The 22432-nt window shown below is 33.8% G+C and overlaps 2 protein-coding genes across 2 annotated transcripts; both read left to right on the top strand.

Moving 5' to 3' along the window:
* The first annotated feature begins 13150 nt into the window (after positions 1-13150).
* Positions 13151-15251, top strand: LOC115725164 (uncharacterized). Its single transcript, XM_030654601.2, has 5 exons — positions 13151-13759; positions 13914-14252; positions 14423-14587; positions 14761-14966; positions 15125-15251. Exons 1-5 carry the CDS (start codon positions 13151-13153, stop codon positions 15249-15251), a joined length of 1446 nt encoding a protein of 481 aa, XP_030510461.2.
* Positions 15252-16308: 1057 nt separating this feature from the next.
* LOC115719981 (multiple C2 domain and transmembrane region protein 16) lies at positions 16309-20042 on the top strand. The gene has a single exon (XM_030649152.2). The coding sequence runs from the start codon at positions 16719-16721 to the stop codon at positions 19812-19814; it is 3096 nt and encodes a 1031-aa protein (XP_030505012.2). The 5' UTR covers positions 16309-16718; the 3' UTR covers positions 19815-20042.
* Positions 20043-22432: the final 2390 nt, after the last annotated feature.

Below are 22432 nucleotides of genomic sequence, written 5' to 3' on the forward strand. Positions count from 1 at the left end.
CAAAGATGCATGATGAGCATTTTCAGTGACATGATTGAAAACACCATGGAAGTTTATATGGATGACTTAACCGTCTTTGGAAAATCTTTTGACGCATGCCTTCTCAATCTTGAGGCTGTTTTAAAACGTTGCATCGAGAAAGGTCTTGTGCTTAATTGGGAAAAGTGTCATTTTATGGTATCTTCTGGAATTGCCTTAGGCCACATTGTTTCTGAAAAAGGGATTGAGGTTGATCAATCTAAAATTGACCTCATCTCTAAACTTCCTACCCCTAAGACTGTCAAAGACATTCGGTCATTTCTTGGCCATGCTGGTTTTTATAGGAGGTTCATAAAGAATTTTTCAATGATTTCTCGTCCATTATGCAACCTCCTAGCCAAAGATGCTACTTTTGAGTGGACCCCAAAGTGTGAGGAGTCCTTCCAAACACTTGTGAATTCACTCACTTCTGCTCCCATTATTCAATCACCCGATTGGAGTCTTCCTTTTGAAATCATGTGTGATGCCAGTAATTTTGCTGTTGGAGCTGTTCTTGGACAACGAAGGGAGGGGAAACCTTTTGTTGTATACTATGCAAGTAGAACTCTTAATAGTGCTCAAATGAACTATTCCACAACTGAAAAAGAGTTGCTTGCCGTTGTCTTTGCTCTTGACAAATTCCGAGCTTACCTGATTGGATCACCTATTACGATCTTCACCGATCACTCCGCCCTTAAGTACCTCCTTTCCAAAAAGGATGCTAAGGCACGCTTAATAAGGTGGATCCTTCTCTTGCAAGAATTTGACATAACAATCAAAGACAAGAAAGGTGTTGAAAATGTAGTCGCGGATCACTTGTCCCGACTTGAATTTAGTGATCCCGCTGATGGCCCACCTATTCATGATGACTTCCCCGATGAACAATTATTCGTTGTTACTAAGTTACCGTGGTATGCGCACATTGTTAACTACTTAGTAACTGGTGAGCTCCCTTCTGAGTGGAGTTCACAAGACAAACACAAATTCTTGGTCGAGGTGCAAAATTTCTTTTGGGATGATCCATACTTATTCAAGTATTGTCCTGACCAGATTATGCGAAAATGCATTCCCGATGATGAGGTGTCTAGTGTGCTAAATTTTTGCCACAATGATGCTTGTGGTGGTCACTTTTCTGTGAAGAAAACCGCTGCAAAAATCTTACAATGCGGTCTTTACTGGCCCACTTTGTTCAAAGACACCAATGATTTTTGTCGCTCTTGTGTAAGGTGCCAAAAGTTAGGCTCCTTGTCCCGTCGGCACATGATGCCCTTGAACCCAATTCTTGTCATCGAAGTATTTGATTGTTGGGGGATAGACTTTATGGGACCATTTCCACCTTCTTTTGGTTACCTTTACATCCTTCTTGCTGTGGATTATGTTTCAAAATGGGTCGAGGCGGTACCTTGTCGAAATAATGATAACGCGACTGTTGTGAAATTCTTAAAAGAAAATGTGTTATCGAGGTTTGGTACCCCTCGCGCTATCATTAGTGATCAAGGCACTCATTTTTGCAACCGATCTTTTGAGGCTCTTATGCGAAAGTACGGTGTACTTCACAAAGTTGCAAATGCCTATCATCCACAAACCAATGGTCAAGCTGAGCTAGCTAATAGGGAGATCAAAAACATTCTTGAAAAGACGGTAAACCCCGACCGCAAAGATTGGTCAACACATCTTCAAGATGCACTTTGGGCATATCGCACTGCTTACAAGTCCCCTCTTGGGATGTCTCATTATCGGCTTGTCTATGGGAAAGCATGTCATTTACCTGTCGAACTTGAGCACAAAGCTTATTGGGCTATTAAGGCCCTGAACTTCGATCTACGTGCAGCAGGTATGAACCGAAAACTTCAATTGTTTGAAATTGAGGAGTTGAGAAATGATGCTTACGATAATTCTAGGATCTACAAAGCAAAGCTGAAAGTTGCTCACGATAAATAGATCCTAAGAAAACATTTTGAGCCGAATCAAAAAGTACATTTGTACGATTCTCGTTTGCATCTCCACCCCGGTAAGTTGAGATCGAGGTGGACTGGTCCATTTGTGGTGAAACAAGTATTCCCCAATGGTTCTGTTGAAGTCAAGGACCCAACCAATGGGAGAATTTTTCGAGTCAATGGCCAGAGACTGAAACATTACATTGAGAGTGTGAGCCTTGTTGAAGAGGTCCTTCTTGAGGACCCAGATTATACACTCTGAATGTTTATTTTCCCTATCTATATATTATAGTATTTTATTTTATTTTTATTTTTGTTTTGTGTTTTTGTATTTTTGTATTTTCTATGTTTGTTTTGGGTTACTGTTATCAGGTTATCTCCACTCTCACCCCGTGCATATTATCGTCGATCAGGTGTACTCTTTTCCCTATCTTTTTCATTTCATATTTTTTTGTGACATTGAGGACACTGTCTAATTTTGAGTTGGGGGTGGTGAGCTCTGGTGAGCGTTCATTTAGAGAATTGTAATTGTCTTATTGAATTTTTTAAGTCAAATCGGTGAGCGTTCATTTAGAGAATTGTAATTGTCTTGTTGAATTTTTTAAGTCAAATTTTTTCAAAATTATCTAAGCATGATAGTAAAATTACAGTTTGAGTCAATATTTGCTATATTTTGTTACCAAGTTGTGATTTTCAGAGTTCTTTTGTGCACTTTTCAAACATGTGGTAAAATGGTTGTAAACACATATAGTTAAGAAAAATTTTGAGTGTAAAGTTTTTCATTTTTGGTGAGGTGTGAGAGTTGAGAAAACAACTTTTTGAACTTTCATTGATCATTTGAGTTGGTAAAGTTAAACTTTTAGAATTTCAATCATGACATTTACTAGAGGGATTAATTTATTGTCAAAAGAGCCTTTGTGTTTATTTCTTTGTAACTTTATTGTATTTCTTTATATCTTTATTTTTATATGTTGTCTCTTGTCAAAAAAAAAAAAAAGGAGAAGAAGAAAAAAAAAAGTAAAAAAAAAAAAAAGATCATCAAAAAAAAAAATCATCAAAAAAATATATATAATGAAAAAAAAAGAACAAGTGCAACATCTTTTTATTTTGATTTTCAAGTAGTCTCCATCTTTTGTTTTTTTTTTGAGAAGAAAAAAAAATAAAAAAAAAATAAAAATAGCAAAAGTAATATCATTTTATTTCTATTTTCCTCCTTTCTTTCCATATCTAAAAAAAAAATTATGTTAGTTTATTTTAATTAAAAAAAAAAAAGAGAAGCATCACATGTCTCTCTAAAAAAAAATTGTTATTATATTTCTTTATTTATTAGTTAGTTAGTTGGCTCTTTATTTTGTGAGTTTTTCATGTAAATCCCAAAGGTTGTTTCTCATTTGAATTCTATTGGTTTGATATATCTATCTTGTGATCAATATTTGTTCAAATTGTTTGTCCTAAAAAGTTTATCCTCTCTCATTTGTGCGTTAATTGTTACATTTGCAACTCCAAAGAGTGTCACCCTTCCAATATAAATACTTTCAATACCCGTGAAAAAAATTGGAGTTGAGACCTTTACACTTTTGAGATTTTTCGATACTATTTGTGTTAAGACTTGAAATAAAATAAATACAGTTTGGTGCACACACACACAACTCTGTTGTTACAACTGAAATAACACTGATAGCAATCTTTAACTCTCTACTAATATTTTGAAAATGCTTGGATATTTTTGCATGATTTGACTTGTTTATTCAACTCGATTATTCTTTTTCTCCGCTTAAATTGCTAGGGACTAGCAATAAGCTAGTTGGGGGTTGTGATTAGTGGTTAAAAATACACTTTTATTTATTTTAAATGATAAAATAAATTGAGTTTTAATTGATATTTTCATGAAATTATTATAATATATTTTATAAATGAAAATATTTGATTTTGATTCAATTTATGTCTTTCTTGTAGGAATTAAAGTGTATTTTTGTTGAAAGAAAGAGGAAGGAGCAAAGTTGAAAAGAAATGAAGAAAAAAATGGCATTTTTGTTGAAGTCCAAAGCAACCCAACCCAAAAAGGTTAAGCCTAGCCCATGAAGCTCATCATCAATTTTGTCTCTTCCAAAGCATGTGATGCAATGATGATAAGTCTAGGTCATCATCAACCCTATTTTCCTCTTCCACACTCAACCTTCATCCAAAGAGTAGAAGTCAAAATCACAATGATAACAAAAATAATATTAATTTTATTTTTGATTTGAAATGTCAAATTTAATCTTAATATTTATTTTATAATCCCAAATTTTTATTTATTTATTTTTAGTCCTTTTATGGCTCTATAAATAGGAGCTCATTTTAGTAATTTTTGGTGTGTAATTTTTAGTGTAGAAAAACTATAGCAAAATTCTCTCAACTTTTCTTCTCATCTTTTCTCTTTAGAAATTTTATGAGAATGATTAGCATAATGGCCTAATCTTCCTTGGAAGGTTAGGGATGATTCCATATGCAAAGTGAGGTTATTTTGTATCTTTGATTCACTTTTTGTTGTAATGTTTATTTGAGTAATGCAAGTTCATATTCCACTTTTATTTTTATGTTCTTCTTCCATCTATACTATCTATGCTATTATACCAAATATATATATAGACTTAGTCATGCTCTTTCTATATATTTTTATTTAGTGATTATAGTAATGGTAGTATTGCTCATTTCTATCTTTTATGTTCATTTTTATTTACTTTTTGTTAAATGATATATAGGTTTAGTCATGCTCTCCCTATGTGTCTAAAAATTAATAAAAGTAATATTAATGTTCATTTCCTTCACTATCACCTCCATCTCCATCTCTATCTCTTTGTCATTATTTTTACTAAAAATATATAGGATTAGTCATGCTCTTTCTATGTGTTACTATTTAGTAAAAATAATATTGATGTTTAGTTTTATATTTAATCTTTTATTGCATTATTGCTTGATGTATAATGTCATTTCTAGGTTCTACATAAGATTAAATTATTTCTTTTATTTTTAAGAACTTGTATACTCAAAATATAATGAACTTTAATGTTACATCATTTGTGTCAACTTAGTGAATTAAAGGTACAAAATAGCTAAACAAGCATATGGATGGTTCTTGAAGCCTTTCTCTCTTTTACTATTGATTACACATCTATTTGCTTTCTTTTAATATTTATTATCAAATTAAAAATCACAAAATCATTGGTTACTATTATCACTTATTATTAACCTTTTGTTTTTATTTTTCTACTAACGCTTTTGTCCATAATCACCTTCCTGTGGAATCGACCGCCCGATCTATACTACAACCACCGCTAGTGGAAGTCACATTTGGGCGTTAAACAGGGACCGATATTGAACTTTGATTAGATATATTAAAATTTACCATAATATCTATTCAATTCAATATCACCTGTTGATCCTAGATCAAATGATCTTAATCCTGATATGGTTAGGTTTGATCTCAAGAGTACTATACATGTTCTTTGATTTGTTAGTTAAGCCTACTTTTGGGTCAGGGTGATACGTACATTTTGGGAACATGATAGTATAATTGAGTGGGAACGCTACCATAAATATGGAATCTATAACTTCTATAGGAATTTAGAAGTGAAACGATGATATCCTTCGAGCTTGGCTAAACAGAGATAAATGGTGGAGATCTCATTTCACTTTGCTGAAATATCATTTATACGGAGCTAAGTATTTTAAGGATAAAATACATTGAAGGTGTAACGGTAACTTAGTGCCTTTTCAATGTAGATCATCTATTAGAGGGTCATTGATCACATTAGGATTATAACAATGGATAACTAATGACGTGTCCATATCATGGAACATATAGAGCGTTCTATATGACTGAGAGTGCAATTCGAAGTTCTAACTGTGGATTCAATAAGGAATTAATAAGTTAGGAAATTTACTTGGTAAATTCGGTTCGACTTATTGGAAGCTCGGTTATATAGACCCATGGTCCCTATACTAGTTGAGACCATACTGCTTGTAAGACTCAGTTAATTGATTTTGATTAATCAATTATAATTCTAAAGTTAGACTATGTCTACTTTATGAATTTTCACTAAGCAAGGGCAAAATTGTAAAGAAAAGAGATTCTAGGTTTATTTATTAATTAAGATACCTTATATGTCTAAATTAATAAATATATTAAATGGCAATATTATTTAATAATTAAATAATTAGAATTGGCATTTAAAAGGTTAAATTGGAAAATTGGCATTTTTGAGAAAATGGGAATGAGAAATAACAAAATGGGAAAGTTGCAAAGTGAGGCCCAATTCCTTAAATGGCCGCCCACTATGCAAAGCCTTTTACCATTTTATTTTCTCATTATTTTAATGACATACAATTCTAACCTAAACCTAGAAGACATTCTATAAATAGAAAGTGTTGGCTTCAGGAAACTCATGACTTTGCACATTGTTTCCTTCAGAGAAAAAGCCATGCGCCACTTTCCTCTCTCTTTTCTTCTCTTCTAATTTTGAAATTCCCTTGAGTGATAGAGTAGTGCCCACACACATCAAGTGGTAGATCATCATCAAAGAAGGAGAGAAAGAGATCCAGATTCAAATCTTGATAATGCTCTGCTACAGAAAGGAATCAAGGGCTAGAGATGTGAATGGAAGGAGTCATTATATTCTGCTGCACCCAATGTAAGGTTTTCTTAAACTCTTATGTGTTTATTTCATTGTTTTAGAATTCATATTAGGATGTTAATCAAACATACTTGGTAGTAAATCTAGATCCTGGTAAAATATTTTCAACAACTGGCACCAGAGCCATGGTAATGATTTACTTTCATGTAATATGAATTAAAACGATGTTTTATATGTTTATGTGTTGATTTGGATGGTTTCATGTTGGTTTATGTGCTTATGTGATGAAAGTTTGTGTTGTACGAATTTTTTCCATGAAATTTTTTTTTCTATTTTTGAAAATATTTTATTTGGATTCTTTGTGAAAAATTAAGCAATTTTTATTTTTATAGAACTTAATTCCGATGAAAAATGAAAAAGTTATGAATTTTGAAAAATTGGGAAACAATGGTGTCGAGGGTGGTGCTCATGCGCACCAGACCCTCGGTCACCAACCCTCTTGCGCGCGCGTGACACGCCCAAACGACCCTACACCTCGGGCAGTCTGATCCTGCAAGCGCCGACGTTTCTCGGTGCCTCTCTCCTTATCCGCGCGCGTAGGAGGCTGCATGCAGCCTTCTGTGCTGCATTCTCCCATTTGCGATTTTTTGTGGTTTTTTCCCCAAAAATCCGAATTTTCATGGGATTGTTTCCCAAAATTCAATTTTTCCAATTTTAGCTTTTTCCAATTTGAAATATTTCCAATTTTAAATATTTCCAAATTTGAAATATTTCCTTTTTTTTAAAAATATTTCCTATTATGGTCAGATTTAATTGTTAACTTCTTTAATATTTATATATTATTTAATTATAAGATTAGAAATTTTGATATTTAACATATTTTAAATTAAGAGATAACTTTGTCTTTTTTATTTAAAATATTATATTAAAATTATCTTATATGACAAATTAAATAATTAATAAATTTGAAATTAACATAGATATTTTTATAGATACACTTACCATAATATTTTCAAATTCAAAATTTGTTATTTTGTTAAATATTTAATTATCTATAAATTATAAGTTTAAAAATGATATTTTTCTATATATATCATTTTTTTTGCTTATTGGAAATTTATAAATCATATCTTAAATATTTAAATAACTTAGATATTTTGTAGAAATTTGAATATTGCTTAATTTGAGATATTTTGACATATAATTATGGTAATTATTATTTATTTATTATTTTATTCCTAAAATAATAATTATCTAACCAAATCTATTTTAAAATTGGTTTATTTTATTAAATTATAAGATTTGAAAGTGATATTGAAGATTCTTTCTTTCAAATCATTGATCTTATTTGATATTTAATTTAATTTGATTCAAATAAACCTAGATATTTTAAAATTAGTTTCCTTTATTTTGAAATTTTAAGATTTGTTTTAACAACCCTAAATTTTCAAAAATTTAGTTGGTTAGTTTAAAAATAATAATTTAATTATATTAATATCTTATTTCACATTTGTTACATGGACAATGTTTGTTTAATTTTATATTGTTTATTCAAATTTTTTTTAACAAACCTATTATTTATTTGATCTAAATTGCTATGATTAACTTGTTGACAAATCCAATGATCTGATTTTAATCATAGTCCAATTGTCAATAGATCTTATAAATAATTTGTAACAGGTAAATTTTGTACTTCTTTCATCTGTGTAAACCTAGTAACATGATAGGGCCCATCCAAATCATTTGACCTGTGTGAGCCTATATGTTTGCTATTGGGCTTAGATGTATATAGGAAGCCCATTTAAGTTTTACTTAGTAAATGGACTAGGTTGCTAAAATAAAATTTGACATAAGTAATTTTATTTAGGCCCAATTAGATTTGGGCTTATTCAATGAATAACAATTGTTTATTTAAGGTTAAATTTCTCTCTTTTGGGCCTTGTGTGAGAGTTGGTGGCCAATAGAAGTGGGTACGACATACTAAACTCAGCTCCCCCTCACATGAACTACCCCAATTGTGAAGGCCCATTTGACTTATTTAAATAATTGTATTAGGTTAATTATATTAGTCTAACCTAATTAAAATTGAATTAGCAACATAATTAACTTCTAAAATATATGAAATTTATTTTTCATTTTAATATTTTAAAGTTAATTTTAGAAAAACACTTAGTTAATGATATATATTCTAGATAGTTATTTCTATACTAGTTATTATTTCTAATATTAAATAGGAAAATATCATTGATTGTGAAATTAATTGTTTAATAATTAATTTTGGTAGAGTCTAAGTTTAGTATATTTTCCTAGTATTAAACTAGAATTAATAATTAAGTTTCCTCTATACTTAATTATTTATTTCTTGAATTTAATACATTTAATTAAATTAAAAATTTCAATATCTAAGTTGATTTTCATCATGATACTTAAATATTGTTATTTTCATGTTATTTAATTAAAGTTGAAAATTATCTTAAGTTTGGAATCTTATTTCAGAATAACTTAAATTTGAATAATTTTCAAAATATATTTTATTTTATTTTATTAATCTTTTTCCCACAATTTCGAAATTGCATTTCTTTAATGCAGAAATTTCGAATTTTATTTGAAAAATAGATTAAAGTTGAAAATTATTTATTTTAATTTTGGACCAACTTAAATCAATGATTTTTTCATTTAATGATTAATTAAAATAAATGAACTAAAATATATTATAATTAGAAATTGAATTAATTAGTCGATGAAAGTCTAGATAGATATTATTTATTTTGCTTGAAGTATTTTTCTAGTGTATTTAACTAAATAGAAAATTAATATTTAAGTTGATTTTCATCATGATACTTAAATATTTGAAATTTTTCTTAAATATTTAATTAAATAGAAAAATTATATTTTTGTTGTAAATTAATTTTATTAATTAATTTTGGGCCAACATAAAATTAAGATAATTTTTCCAGGATTTATTTTTATTTTATTTTAAAGCATTTTCGAAAGTAGTATTCTTATACACTTCATTTTTCGAAATGCAATATATATTTATAGAAAATTAAATTTGAGTTGTAAATTAATTTAAATTAATATTGAAACAACTTAAATTTCATATTTTTCTAAATATTTATGGAAATTATTACTAAGATGGAAATAATTCACGTTATTTTCATAATTTCAGAATGATGCAATGGTTGTATACTTAATGTAAATCATTACTAGATTCATGGATGACCTAATCGAAATCTTAAGAAAAGCTAGAACTGCTAACCCTGGTTTGCATGTTTGTTAGCTATTCTAAGTGATTAGGGGTGGAACATCCCATAGTCAATAGATAAGAAAGTGTTTGTTTAAACAAATACTACTTTTCTAAGAAAATGACTAAGTCTGAAAATAAAGTAGCAAATAAAGGAGATATTTTTTTGATTCCATAAGTGTTCTATCATCTTATTCGTTACAAGATGATCCCACTGCCTCTGTTGTCTTAACACAACCGAAGAGGTCAATACTATTTAGTTTTCTAAGACATAATTCACGGTATCTTGTCGTAGTGGGAGAGTTTCTAGGAACTCACCTTCTTATGACTTGGAAGACACTAGTGATTAAAATCCATTGTGAGTTTAAACAAGTAATGGATTGTTAAGATAAGAAACTAAGAAGAAAAGCCAAGAGAACTATAGTTTGATCCATTCACATGGAGTAACCTAAAGTTTTCTATTACAAGGACATAAAAGGAAATTTTCGTTAATAAGTCTATTCAATGGACTTAACAAAACTTCTTGTTCCTAGTATTATAGGTTTGAGTTTATCAAAACCTATGGCTTCTGGTATACCTGGTAATTACATACTCTAATGCAAGCAACTTACTTTAGTAAGATGCTGAAGCATTTTCTTTTTAATGGCAATCTATAGGAGCCTCTCGACTTCTAGGCATAGATTTTATTTATCTAAGGAAAAGTCTCAACTATTCCAGAAAAGATAAAGCCATGAAAGAATTTCTTAAATCAACAGTGAGAGGTCTCAGATATGCTTTACTATATCTTAGACCAGACACCTGCTGTTGAGTGGGACTAATGAGTAGGTATCAGATTAATCCAGGAGAGGAACATTGGAAGACAATCAAGTAAATCTTAAGATTAAGAAGAAGAACTATATGTTAGTCAATAAGGGTGTGTTTAAAACTCTTAGACTACACCACATCAGATTTCGAGACTTGCCTTTGTGCTAGAAAATCTGCTGATAAGATGGTGATTACTCTGGGGGTGGAGTAGTAATTTTGGAGAAGTGTAAAAACCTATCTGAAGTCTGTTGGTCTACCAGAGAGAGACTGAATGTTAAAGTTGCAGGAAAGGTACTTATTCAGTCTAAGGAAAGTTCTATACATTTGTGGCATCGTTCCAACTTGTCTTAACTACTAGTGTTATTTCCTGATTAACCAAAAAGTAGTTGCCAAAAGTATAGAATCCAGTATCCCAAGAGAGTAGACATATAGAGAGGAATTTCACAATATCAAGGATTTTGTGATTAAGGAAGAGTAATGGTGGAGAAGAGGTTGTGTTTAATTCAACCTGTCAGATCCTATTACGAGGAGTTTACTACTACTACACTTGATTTGTATATCAAGGTGTTGAGATTATTTGAAATGCACATTTTGTTTTATATTAGTGCAAGTGGGAGTTTGTTGGGTTTTGTGCCCTAAATAAAACCCATTTCAATATAATCAGATTTACTTATTAATAAAGATCAGAAATAATATTTTATGTTGCATGGTTCACATGATTTATTTCTTGATTATATATAATGTATGAATTCTATTTAAGTCCAGAACATATGAATTTGTTAATGATTATAGTGTTGTCAGCACAGTGGAATATAATCTTAATTATATGTTCGAAAGTTAATTCCCTGATTTGTTAGTTCACTGGATTTAGACTGACATGATAATCAGCGATAGGTATTCTTACACCTTGGATAAGTGTTATGTCCTTTCCAGGGCATTGGCAAAGTTTACCAGTATCGGATGTATGGAGTATACATCGGAAGGGACCGATATTGAACTTTGATTAGATATATTAAAATTTACCGTAATATCTATTCAATTCAATATCACATGTTGATCCTAGATCAAATGATCTTAATCCTGATATGGTTAGGTTTGATCTCAAGAGTACTATACATGTTCTTTGATTTGTTAGTTAAGCCTACTTTTGGGTCAGGGTGATACGTACATTTTGGGAACATGATAGTATAATTGAGTGGGAGCGCTACCATAAATATGGAATCTATAACTTCTATAGGAATTTAGAAGTGAAATGATGATATCCTTCGAGCTTTGCTAAACAGAGATAAATGGTGGAGATCTCATTTCACTTTGCTGAAATATCATTTATACGGAGCTAAGTGTTCTAAGGATAAAATACATTGAAGGTGTAACTGTAACTTAGTGCCTTTCAATGTAGATCATCTATTAGAGGGTCATTGATCACATTAGGATTATAACAATGGATAACTAATGACGTGTCCATATCATGGAACATATAGAGCGTTCTATATGACTGAGAGTGCAATTCTAAGTTCTAAGTGTGGATTCAATAAGGAATTAATAAGTTAGGGAATTTACTTGGTAAATTCGGTTCGACTTATTGGAAGTTCGGTTATATAGACCCATGGTCCCCATACTAGTTGAGACCATACTGCTTGTAAGACTCAGTTAATTGATTTTGATTAATCAATTATAATTCTAAAGTTAGACTATGTCTACTTTACGAATTTTCACTAAGCAAGGGAAAAATTGTAAAGAAAAGAGATTCTAGGTTTATTTATTAATTAATATACTTTATGTGTCTAAATTAATAAATATATTAAATGGCAATATTATTTAATAATTAAATAATTAGAATTGGCATTTAAAAGGTTAAATTGGAAAATTGGTATTTTTGAGAAAATGGGAATGAGAAATAACAAAATGGAAAAGTTGCAAAGTGAGGCCCAATTTCCTTAAATGGCTGCCCACTATGCAAAGCCTTTTACCATTTTATTTTTTCATTATTTTAATGCCATTCAATTCTAACCTAAACCTAGAAGGCATTCTATAAATAGAAAGTGGTGGCTTCAGGAAACTCATGACTTTGCACATTGTTTCCTTCAGAGAAAAAGCCATGCACCACTTTCCTCTCTCTTTTCTTCTCTTCTAATTTTGAAATTCCCTTGAGTGATAGAGTAGTGCCCACACACATCAAGTAGTACCTCAATCATAGTATGTAAGACTGTGGAAAATCAGCATCAAAGAAGGAGAGAAAAAGATTCAGATTCAGATCTTGATAATGCTCTGCTACAGAAAGGAATCAAGGGCTAGGGATCTGAATGGAAGGAGTCATTATATTCCGCTGCACCCAATGTAAGGTTTTCTTAAACTCTTATGTGTTTATTTCATTGTTTTAGAATTCATATTAGGATGTTAATCAAACATACTTGGTAGTAAATCTAGATCTTGGTAAAATATTTCTAACAGAGGAAGGGGTGTGGGTAGAAGACCCGAACATGGTTAGTAATGCTGTCTTGCAATAATATACTAACCTATTGGGATCAAGCATGGCAATGAGGAAAAAAGTGAACACAAAACTTGTGCAAAATGGCCCTATACTTTCAAAGCAAAGACAGGAGTTCTTACAGATGGAATTTATAGCTGCAGATGTTAAGGAGGCTTTATTCGATATTCCTGGAAGCAAAGCGCCTGGACCGGATGGTTTTAGCAGCTATTTCTTCCAAGATAATTGGGAGATCATTAAAGAGGATGTTACAGAGGCTATACTCTCTTTTCTGCATTCAGGAAGACTTTTGAAAGAGCTGAACTCTACGTCTCTTACCCTCATTCCCAAAGTGAAGTGCCCGAAGAGTGTTAGTGATTTCAGACCAGTTGCTTGTTGCAACGTGGCAACAAAGATGCTATGCAAGAGATTGAGAACAGTCCTACCAGAATTAGTGGCTCAGAATCAAAGTAGCTTTATACAAGGGAGATATATAGCTTATAACATAATGGTTTGCCAAGACTTAGTGAAGCATTATGGAAGGAAAAATGTAAGGCCGAATTGCATGATTAAGTTGGATTTGAGGAAGGCATACGACACACTGGAATGGGATTTCATAGAAGAAATGATGGTTGCAATGAAATTCCCACCGAAATTCATCCAAATCTTGATGGTATGCATCCGAACTCCTAAGTTTAGTTTGTTTTTCAATGGATCAATGCATGGTTTTTTTTTTTGAAGCAAAAAGTGGCCTTAGATAGGGAGACCCGATGTCTCCTCTTATCTTTGTTCTATGCATGGAATACCTTTCCAAAATTTTAACAAAGGTAGGAAAGAAAATAGATTTTAAATTCCATGACAGGTGTTTGGATATGGAGCTCAACCATCTTTATTTTGCGGATGATGTGCTGATCTTTTGCCACAGTGATTTTAAATCTATCTATTATCTACTTCAAGGCATGAAACTCTTTTCTATGTCATCTGGATTGTATCCAAATGAACTGAAATCTGCATTGTACCGTTGTGGGATGAAAGAAGATGAAGTTCAAAGAGTAATAGATGCATCGGGGTTTGCTCGGAGTATTCTACCATTCAAATATCTGGGGATTCCAATCTGTGCAAGAAGATTAACAGCAGTGGAATGTGGCACTATAATTGAGAAGATGGTACAACGAATCCGAACATGGGGAACTCGAAATTTATCCTTTGCAAGTAGAATCACTCTAATTAACTCTGTATTAATAACAATTCATTCCTATTGGGCACAAATCGTGGTTCTTCCTAAAGCAGTGTTGAAAAAAAATAAATGTCATTTGTAGAGCTTTTTTGTGGAAAGGCATGGCTGATTAATGGTCTTGGGCAAGTATCATGGGACCGATTGTGCAAATCAAAAGCAGCAGGGGGTTTGGGTCTGAGGAATACTATCAAATGGAATGAAGCAGCCTTGGGAAAATATGTTTGGGCCATTGCCACCAAACAAGACAACTTATGGGTGAAGTGGGTACATGCAGTGTAACAAATTGGTGGGACTATAATTCAACCATAGAAGGCAGTTGGTATTGGAGACAAATTGTAAGAATCAAAGAAACACATAAAACTCTCCCTCACCTACAGTCGGCTGTAACAGGTAAATATAGTATCCATCTTGTTTATTCTCACATGAATGATGAACAGGAAAAGGTCAAATGGTTCAGGGAAGTTTGGAATAGCTATAATATACCAAAACATAGGATTATATTATGGTTGGCTGTTCAAAACCGCCTCCAAACCAGGACTAGAGTAGCCAAAATGAAAATTTGTCAAGAAACTTCTTGCCTCCTCTGTAAATCTGAGATTGAAACAGCTGGGCATCTCTTTTTTCAATGTACATTTAGTAACAGGTGCTTTCAAGTTGTTAAAACTTGGCTTGGCTGGCATGGGACAATCAGAACATTAGAAGATACTTTGAGATGGATCTCTCGGGAAAAGATTTCTAAGTTCAAAAGGAAAGTATAGCAGCAACTGTAGCAGCCATGGTGTATCAAATTTGGATTAACAGGAATGTCTGCTTTTGGAATAGCAAGATGCAAACTGTTGAGAGTTGTGCACAACTAGTTATGAAAGGAGTGAAGCAAAGAGAACAAATTTTTGTAGATACAAAGATTACAAAGGAAGAAAAGGAATAGTTTATAGCCTTATAAATGTATAGATTATTCCAGGCCTTGTTTGGTGCTGTATAGTTTGTAAATATGGAATTTGTGAGCAATACAACTTATCTGATTCAGCAAAAAAAAAAAAATATTAAATAGTTAGTAAATTAGAAAAATCTAGAAATATTTAGTTACATCTTTTGTAGCCTATAAATAGTAAATAAAAGTGAGGTGTGTGCTTAAGATGCAAGTTTATGCAAGAGAGTTCAAGTGTGAGAAAAAGAGTCTAAGTGTGTGAGTTCTTAGTAAGTGTCTAAAGACAAAGTGTCCCAAAGTGTGAGTTATACACAAATGTGTAGTAAAGGTGTCTAGTGATATAAAATAAAAGAGTAAGTGTTTGATGTATTCTCGTCTAATAAAAGTATTCAAGTCTTAGTGTAATTACTTTTTCAATAACTAAAATAATTACGTTTTTCACTGTTATAGTGTCCAATATTATATTCCTTCTCAACTATTTTCCTATCCCATGTCCATAAAACGGGGAATACAACAGCCCAAAACATTGCTCAATTTATACTCGGGTTAGATAGCACTTGGGTTTGAAATGGAAGTGAGCCCTTCCTCTGTTCTTTGTAATTTTTTAAAAGGCCATTTCCTCTAAAAAAAAAATCAGTTTCCACTGTGATGGGAAAAGGGGTTTAAGATCAATAATTTTTGATAAAGCCTTTGCGCCCAGCCAACTAGGATGCATAAAGAGCTATTCCATTACAATTACATGCGATTTGGAAAAAATAAATAAATAAATAATAAATGGAAATTATGAAGTATGAAGTAGAAGTATGAACTAAACTTAGATATATAGATTTATTGAAATGCGTGAAATGGGATCATGACTAGATACCGCGTGTTATATCTTTGTCAAACTTGCAGTGTTTGAAAGCATTAAATTTGTGACAAATAAATCAAAGGTCGGTCGGTGATTTAAAAGTCATCACTCTTTGGGAATCATACCTTGCTAGCTATCATAATAATATTATCATATTTTATGGACTACAAAATAAAGGACAAAAACATAAAGCAAAGGCGCACTGTGACTGTGAGGTGAGAATCTTGTTCAGAGTGTGAATTAAAGAAAAGTATATATGTATAACAAAGTATAAAGATAAATGTATTAAAATGATAAAGAGAAATCAAGAGAATATAGTTTGTTTATAATAATATTATTTTGGTCTAAAAAAAGCTTCTTCTTACTCAAGTTAAGCATACCTTCTCATATGTACCTTTCCTTTTACATCATTTTCTTCTTTATCTACACAAATACAACTAATATTTCCACCATTACTCTTTCTTTTTTCTCCCTTATTAACTTTCCCACATACTAGACTGATCTCAGTAAGAAAAGAAAACTCCAAGTAAATGACACTATTAAGAAAACAGAGCCATAATAACAAACACCCGTAGGAGCTTATATATTATTATTATTGTAAAATTCCATTAATAATAATGGCGACCGCAGTACAGAAGCTCATAGTGGAAGTAGTGGACGCACGTAACCTCTTGCCCAAAGATGGTCACGGCACGTCGAGTCCGTACGTAACGGTTGATTATTACGGTCAACGAAAGCGAACCCAGACTATCTTACGGGACCTGAATCCGACGTGGAATGAAGTGCTGGAGTTCAATGCCGGAAAACCATCTGAAGTGTTCGAGGACATTTTGGAGCTCAATGTGTTCCACGATAAATCTCACGGGCCCACCACTAGAACCAACTTCCTCGGCAGACTTCGACTCAGTACGGCTCAGTTCGTTAAGAAAGGAGAAGAGGCTCTCATATATTTTACTCTTGAAAAGAAACACTTGTTTAGTTGGGTTCAAGGTGATATCGGCTTGAAAGTCTACTACGCCGACCAGATCATCCAACCTCCACTAACGGATGAGGAAAAGAAGCCGGAGCCCCAACCAGCGCCGACTCCAACTCCCGAGCCTACCCCCGAGCCACCAGCTCCCAAGTCAAACACAACAGAAAATAATGCTGCTGATCAGGCTGAAAAGGTTGATCAGCCTCCGGCTCCGTCTACTGAGTCACCACCGAGAACTGAACCACCTAAGGAAGAGAAAGTGGAAGAAGTTGCTCCGCCACAAGAAATTCCACCGGAGAATAGCTTGCCTCCGCCTCCGCCTCAACCAACAACTCCTAAAACCATGCAACGTGAAGCTGAACTAGACATGATGGCCTCCTCCGTCTCAAGGCCGTTGCCTAAAATAAGAACAGCTGGGATTAATATTAACGGTCCGAGGCCTATGACGAGACCATTTCCTTCCTTAGAATCATTTAGTTCTGATATGTCCGATATGGTCACCTCGATCGAACGATCTTCATTCGATCTCGTGGAGAAGATGCACTACGTGTTCGTACGAATCGTGAAAGCCAGATCACTCCCCACAGAAGGCAACCCAATCGTGGAGATATCAATATCCAATTACCACGTCAGATCGAAACCAGCGAGGAAAACGACGTTCTTTGATTGGGATCAGACCTTCGCTTTTTCCCGTGACTCACCGGAATCTTCCTCAACACTAGAGGTCTCCGTGTGGGACATACCCAACTCTAAGCCCACATCCGACGTGGCAATTAGCAAAAACTTCTTGGGTGGAATTTGTTTTGACGCGACAGAAATTCCATTGCGGGACCCACCGGACAGCCCATTGGCCCCACAGTGGTATCGATTGGAAGGGGGCGGAGCTCACTGTGGGGACCTCATGCTAGCAACATGGGTAGGCACCCAGGCAGATGAATCATTTGCTGACGCGTGGAAATCAGATATTTCTGGAAATCCACACGCTCGTGCCAAAATTTATCAATCTCCCAAACTTTGGTATCTTCGTATCACAGTCATTGAAGCCCAAGATGTTCTCCCCATAATGAAGTCGTTTAAGGAGTTAAGCTTCCAAGTCAAAGCTCAATTGGGTCCCCAAATTCAAAAGACTAAAGCTTCTCTTACGCGCAATAGCACTCCCCTGTGGAATGAAGATCTTATTTTCGTTGCTGCTGAACCTTTCTCTGAACACATTGTAATCACTCTTGAGATACGACATCAAAAGGGACAAACTACATTGGGAACGGCAATAATTCCTCTTACTGTTGTAGAGAGGAGAGTGGATGACAGAAAAGTAGCGTCACGGTGGCTCAGCCTTGAAAATATTCAGGATGAGAAAAGAAGAACTTATAACGGACGTGTTCACCTAAGGCTCTGTTTCGATGGCGGATATCACGTGATGGATGAGGTTGCACACATGAGCAGCGACTACCGCCCCACGGCTAGGCAACTCTGGAAGCCTCCTGTTGGCACAGTGGAACTCGGTATCATTCGGGCAAAGAATCTTGTTCCGGTCAAGACCATCGACGGTAAAGGGTGTACGGACGCTTACTGTGTGGCAAAGTACGGTTCGAAGTGGGTGCGAACTCGCACTATTTCGGATAGTTTGGACCCTAAGTGGAACGAACAGTACACCTTCAAGGTGTTTGATCCTTGTACAGTTTTGACGATTGGGGTGTTTGATAGCTGGGAAACTTCAGCATTAATTGAGGTTACTGATGATGCAACACATCCCGATTACCGAATTGGAAAGGTTCGGATTCGTATATCCACGTTGGCTACTGGCAAAGTGTACAAAAATACATATCCTTTGTTAGTATTGACTCCGGGTGGTATGAAGAAAATGGGTGAGGTAGATATTGCTATTCGGTTTGTGAAGGTGAGTCCTACTTTAGATTTGCTCCACGTGTATTCTCAACCTTTGTTGCCGTTGATGCACCATATTAAGCCTCTCGGGCTAGCTCAACAAGATGTGTTGAGAAGCACCACTATGAAGATCATTGCCTCACACTTTTCGCGACATGAGCCACCACTTCGGCGTGAAGTTGTGCTTTATATGCTTGATGCTGACTCGAACGTGTTCAGTATGAGAAAAGTTCGAGTGAATTACTTGAGAATTATTAATGTAATTGGTAATGTGATTGATGTTGTTAATTGGGTTGACAATACACGAACGTGGAAAAATCCAACAGCTACAGTACTTGTGCATGCATTACTCGTGATGTTGGTGTGGTTTCCTGAACTAATCGTCCCCACTCTTGCATTCTATGTCTTTGCGGTTGGAGCTTGGAATTATAGATTTCGATCTCGATACCCACTTCCTCATTTTGATCCAAAACTTTCATTGGTGGAGAGTGTGGACCGTGATGAGCTAGATGAGGAATTTGACACACTGCCAAGTTGTAAACAACCCGAAGCAATTCAAGCCAGGTATGATAAACTTCGAATATTAGGGGCAAAAGTGCAAAATGGTTTAGGAGATTTGGCAACACAAGGTGAACGTTTGCAAGCATTGGTTACGTGGTGTGATCCACGGGCCACAGGAATTTTTATAGGATTGTGTTTTGTAGTTGCAATGATGTTGTACTTGATCCCCTCTAAAATGGTTGCCATGACATTTGGATTCTATTATTTTCGTCATCCAATCTTTCGTGATAGGAAGCCATCTCCAGCATTGAATTTCTTCAAAAGACTTCCTTCATTGTCTGACCGTATCATGTAAGCTAGTTATCGAATGGTTATGTAACTTTGGTTCAACTGCTACTTAGAAAGTCGAGACTTTTAATTTTATTTTTCTCTAGTTTATTTGTTGCATGATGAGAATTTTATTGAAATTAAAAGGCTAGGGTTGTTAAAATTTTAAGGCTCATTTGATAGTCCGTGTAAGAGTCATATATTGTATTAAATAACAAGTAACACTAAGTTTAGATAAAATATTGTATTGTATTAATTATTATGACCATAAATTTTAATATAATATGAATCATATAATTTAATATATAACAAATAATCTATATTAACTTATATTATAAAATTTAGAAAGGGTCTAGGGTTGGGTACCCTGATCTTAGACCTAGTCCCAATCCCGAACCCCAAACCAAGACCTGAAATTGGACCTCGGTCCTAGCTCGAACCTAGCCTCGTCACGGGCCCTGGCCTTGGACACGGCTTCGAACTCGGCCCTAGCCCCGACATTAGACCCCGAACTCGACCTCAGCCCCAAACACCGAACCCGGACCCAAACCCGGACCAGAACCCCGAACCTAGCCCTGGTCCCTGGACCCAGCCCCAGACCCAAAACCCAGCCCCGGATCTCGTCCCATACTCAGACATTAAACCTGGACCTGGACTCGTAAAGTCCATTTCTTGCATGGTTCATCGCGTCTAACCATAACCTCCAATCAAGAATAGCCAATGCCTCTTTAAATGCCAATTGGTCGTCATTATTGGTTTTTATGGTCCAAATTAGAGTAGAAAATGGAAGCCAATCTTTATAAAAAAAAAATATTTTAGATGAATCTGATTTGAATCATAAGCCCCTGGATCTCAACATGATTATATAAATTAAATCTAAACTACGAGATTTTTTTACCTCTTAATACCTATCAAGGTATCCTAAATTCTTTTCGTATTTAATATCGATCATCCAATCTAGTTGCTATGAACTTGATGAAGATTTCACCCTAGGGTCTTCCAAATTAATCCTCAACACTCAGAATAAGAGTGAGCTTATAAGATTAATTCAATGGATGAATTTTCTATCACAATGTTACTTAATTCATGAGACACTATGAACTGAGATGAGAGAAAACACACCAATCTCTAGAGAGAGAAATTGGTGTGTGGGTAGAGAGAGAGAGAGAGCACTACTACAAAAGGCGCTATTTGCGTTAGTCAACGCGTCTCACCAAAATAATTTTTAGAGGCAAAAAATAGGCAGAAATTTATGCTTCATAGTATAACTGAAGCTAAAAAATATCAATTAGCGTCAGCTCATTTCCCGTTACTAAAAGAAGGATCGAGGAAAAAAGTGAAATTTTTAAAATTTGTCTATTACATTTTGCTTTGTGGAAAAGTGAGGCTAATTGTTTTTACTTCTGTTTGAAAATGAGATTAATACATTTGCCACAGCTATCCACCAAAGCAAAAAAAAAAAAAAATTGCGTTATTTCTTCTCCCACTTAGTTTTTTTTTTTTTTCGCGCGAATTATTCCCAAAGAAAGAGTTATCTCTAAAGACTATAACAACTCACTCAATTTCAAACTCTCTCGTTCCTTTCTTTTTCCTTTTCTCTAATTTTCCTTTCTTTTCTTTTGTTTTGAATAGAGGCTTTCTTTACTCTATTAAATCCCTCTTTCCTTTCCGTTTCTAAAATGTAGTTTCAATCACCATGTTCAAACTATAAAATAATGCACAATATAATGTAAACCCCCATTTTCAGTCACTCTATCCAAACCATGAAAATTTATATATTATATAATATGAACCCCTATTTCTAATTCCAGAATTCATTTTCAATTCAACCCTTAATTTTCTATTCGTTTTTATTTAATATGTTATTTTTGTCTGCATCTTTCTACATGTTTCTGGCTCGTTTGTGATGAAGGACAATCCTAGTCGAGCCTTGGTAATTTTTAGAAAAAATGGTACTTTTTAATTTGTCTATCTCTATCTCTTTATAATTATAATTATATATATGTTTATATAGGATATCTCCATATGAGATTCTGGGTTTTGAGGTTTCGAGCTTAGACTAATTTGACCTTTTATATTTTTTTTGGTGGAATTCTTTATTGTTTAAAAGACATGATAGCTTTTTTATTTTGTTCTTATTCGCTTTGAAAGTTATGGGTTTGTTCTTAAAGATTATATAAAGAAACATCTTGTAATGTTATTTTGTTCGCATTATAAGTATGAGCACCTTAAATAATGTGTTCTTTCATACATGTAGGAGGCAGTGCTCGCACAAATGCTCAATAGATTCTTGACAACACGGGTTTAGGGCTCTCACTCACAGGAGATGTTGAATGGGGTTTGAGAATGGGCTGTACAATGGGGCTAGGGGCTTGTAATGGGGCTTGGGTTCACATGTGAGATCAGTTTTCTTTTCTTCTTTGAGGGATCTTGGGGGATTTCTCTGGTGGTAGATCTCCTATTATTCTCTAGCTTGTCTTTTATGTTATAAATAATGTTAGTGGTAATTGTACATTAATTTAAGTAGGCCACTTGGTACTTGTTAAAAGAGATGGTGAATAGAGATCATGATATGAATTGGTTGTTTGAATCAAATAGAACACATGCTTGCAATAAAAGTAACTTGGAAAATCCACCCCATATTGT

The sequence above is a fragment of the Cannabis sativa genome, chromosome X (assembly GCF_029168945.1).
Source record: "Cannabis sativa cultivar Pink pepper isolate KNU-18-1 chromosome X, ASM2916894v1, whole genome shotgun sequence".
Classification (NCBI taxonomy): domain Eukaryota; kingdom Viridiplantae; phylum Streptophyta; class Magnoliopsida; order Rosales; family Cannabaceae; genus Cannabis; species Cannabis sativa.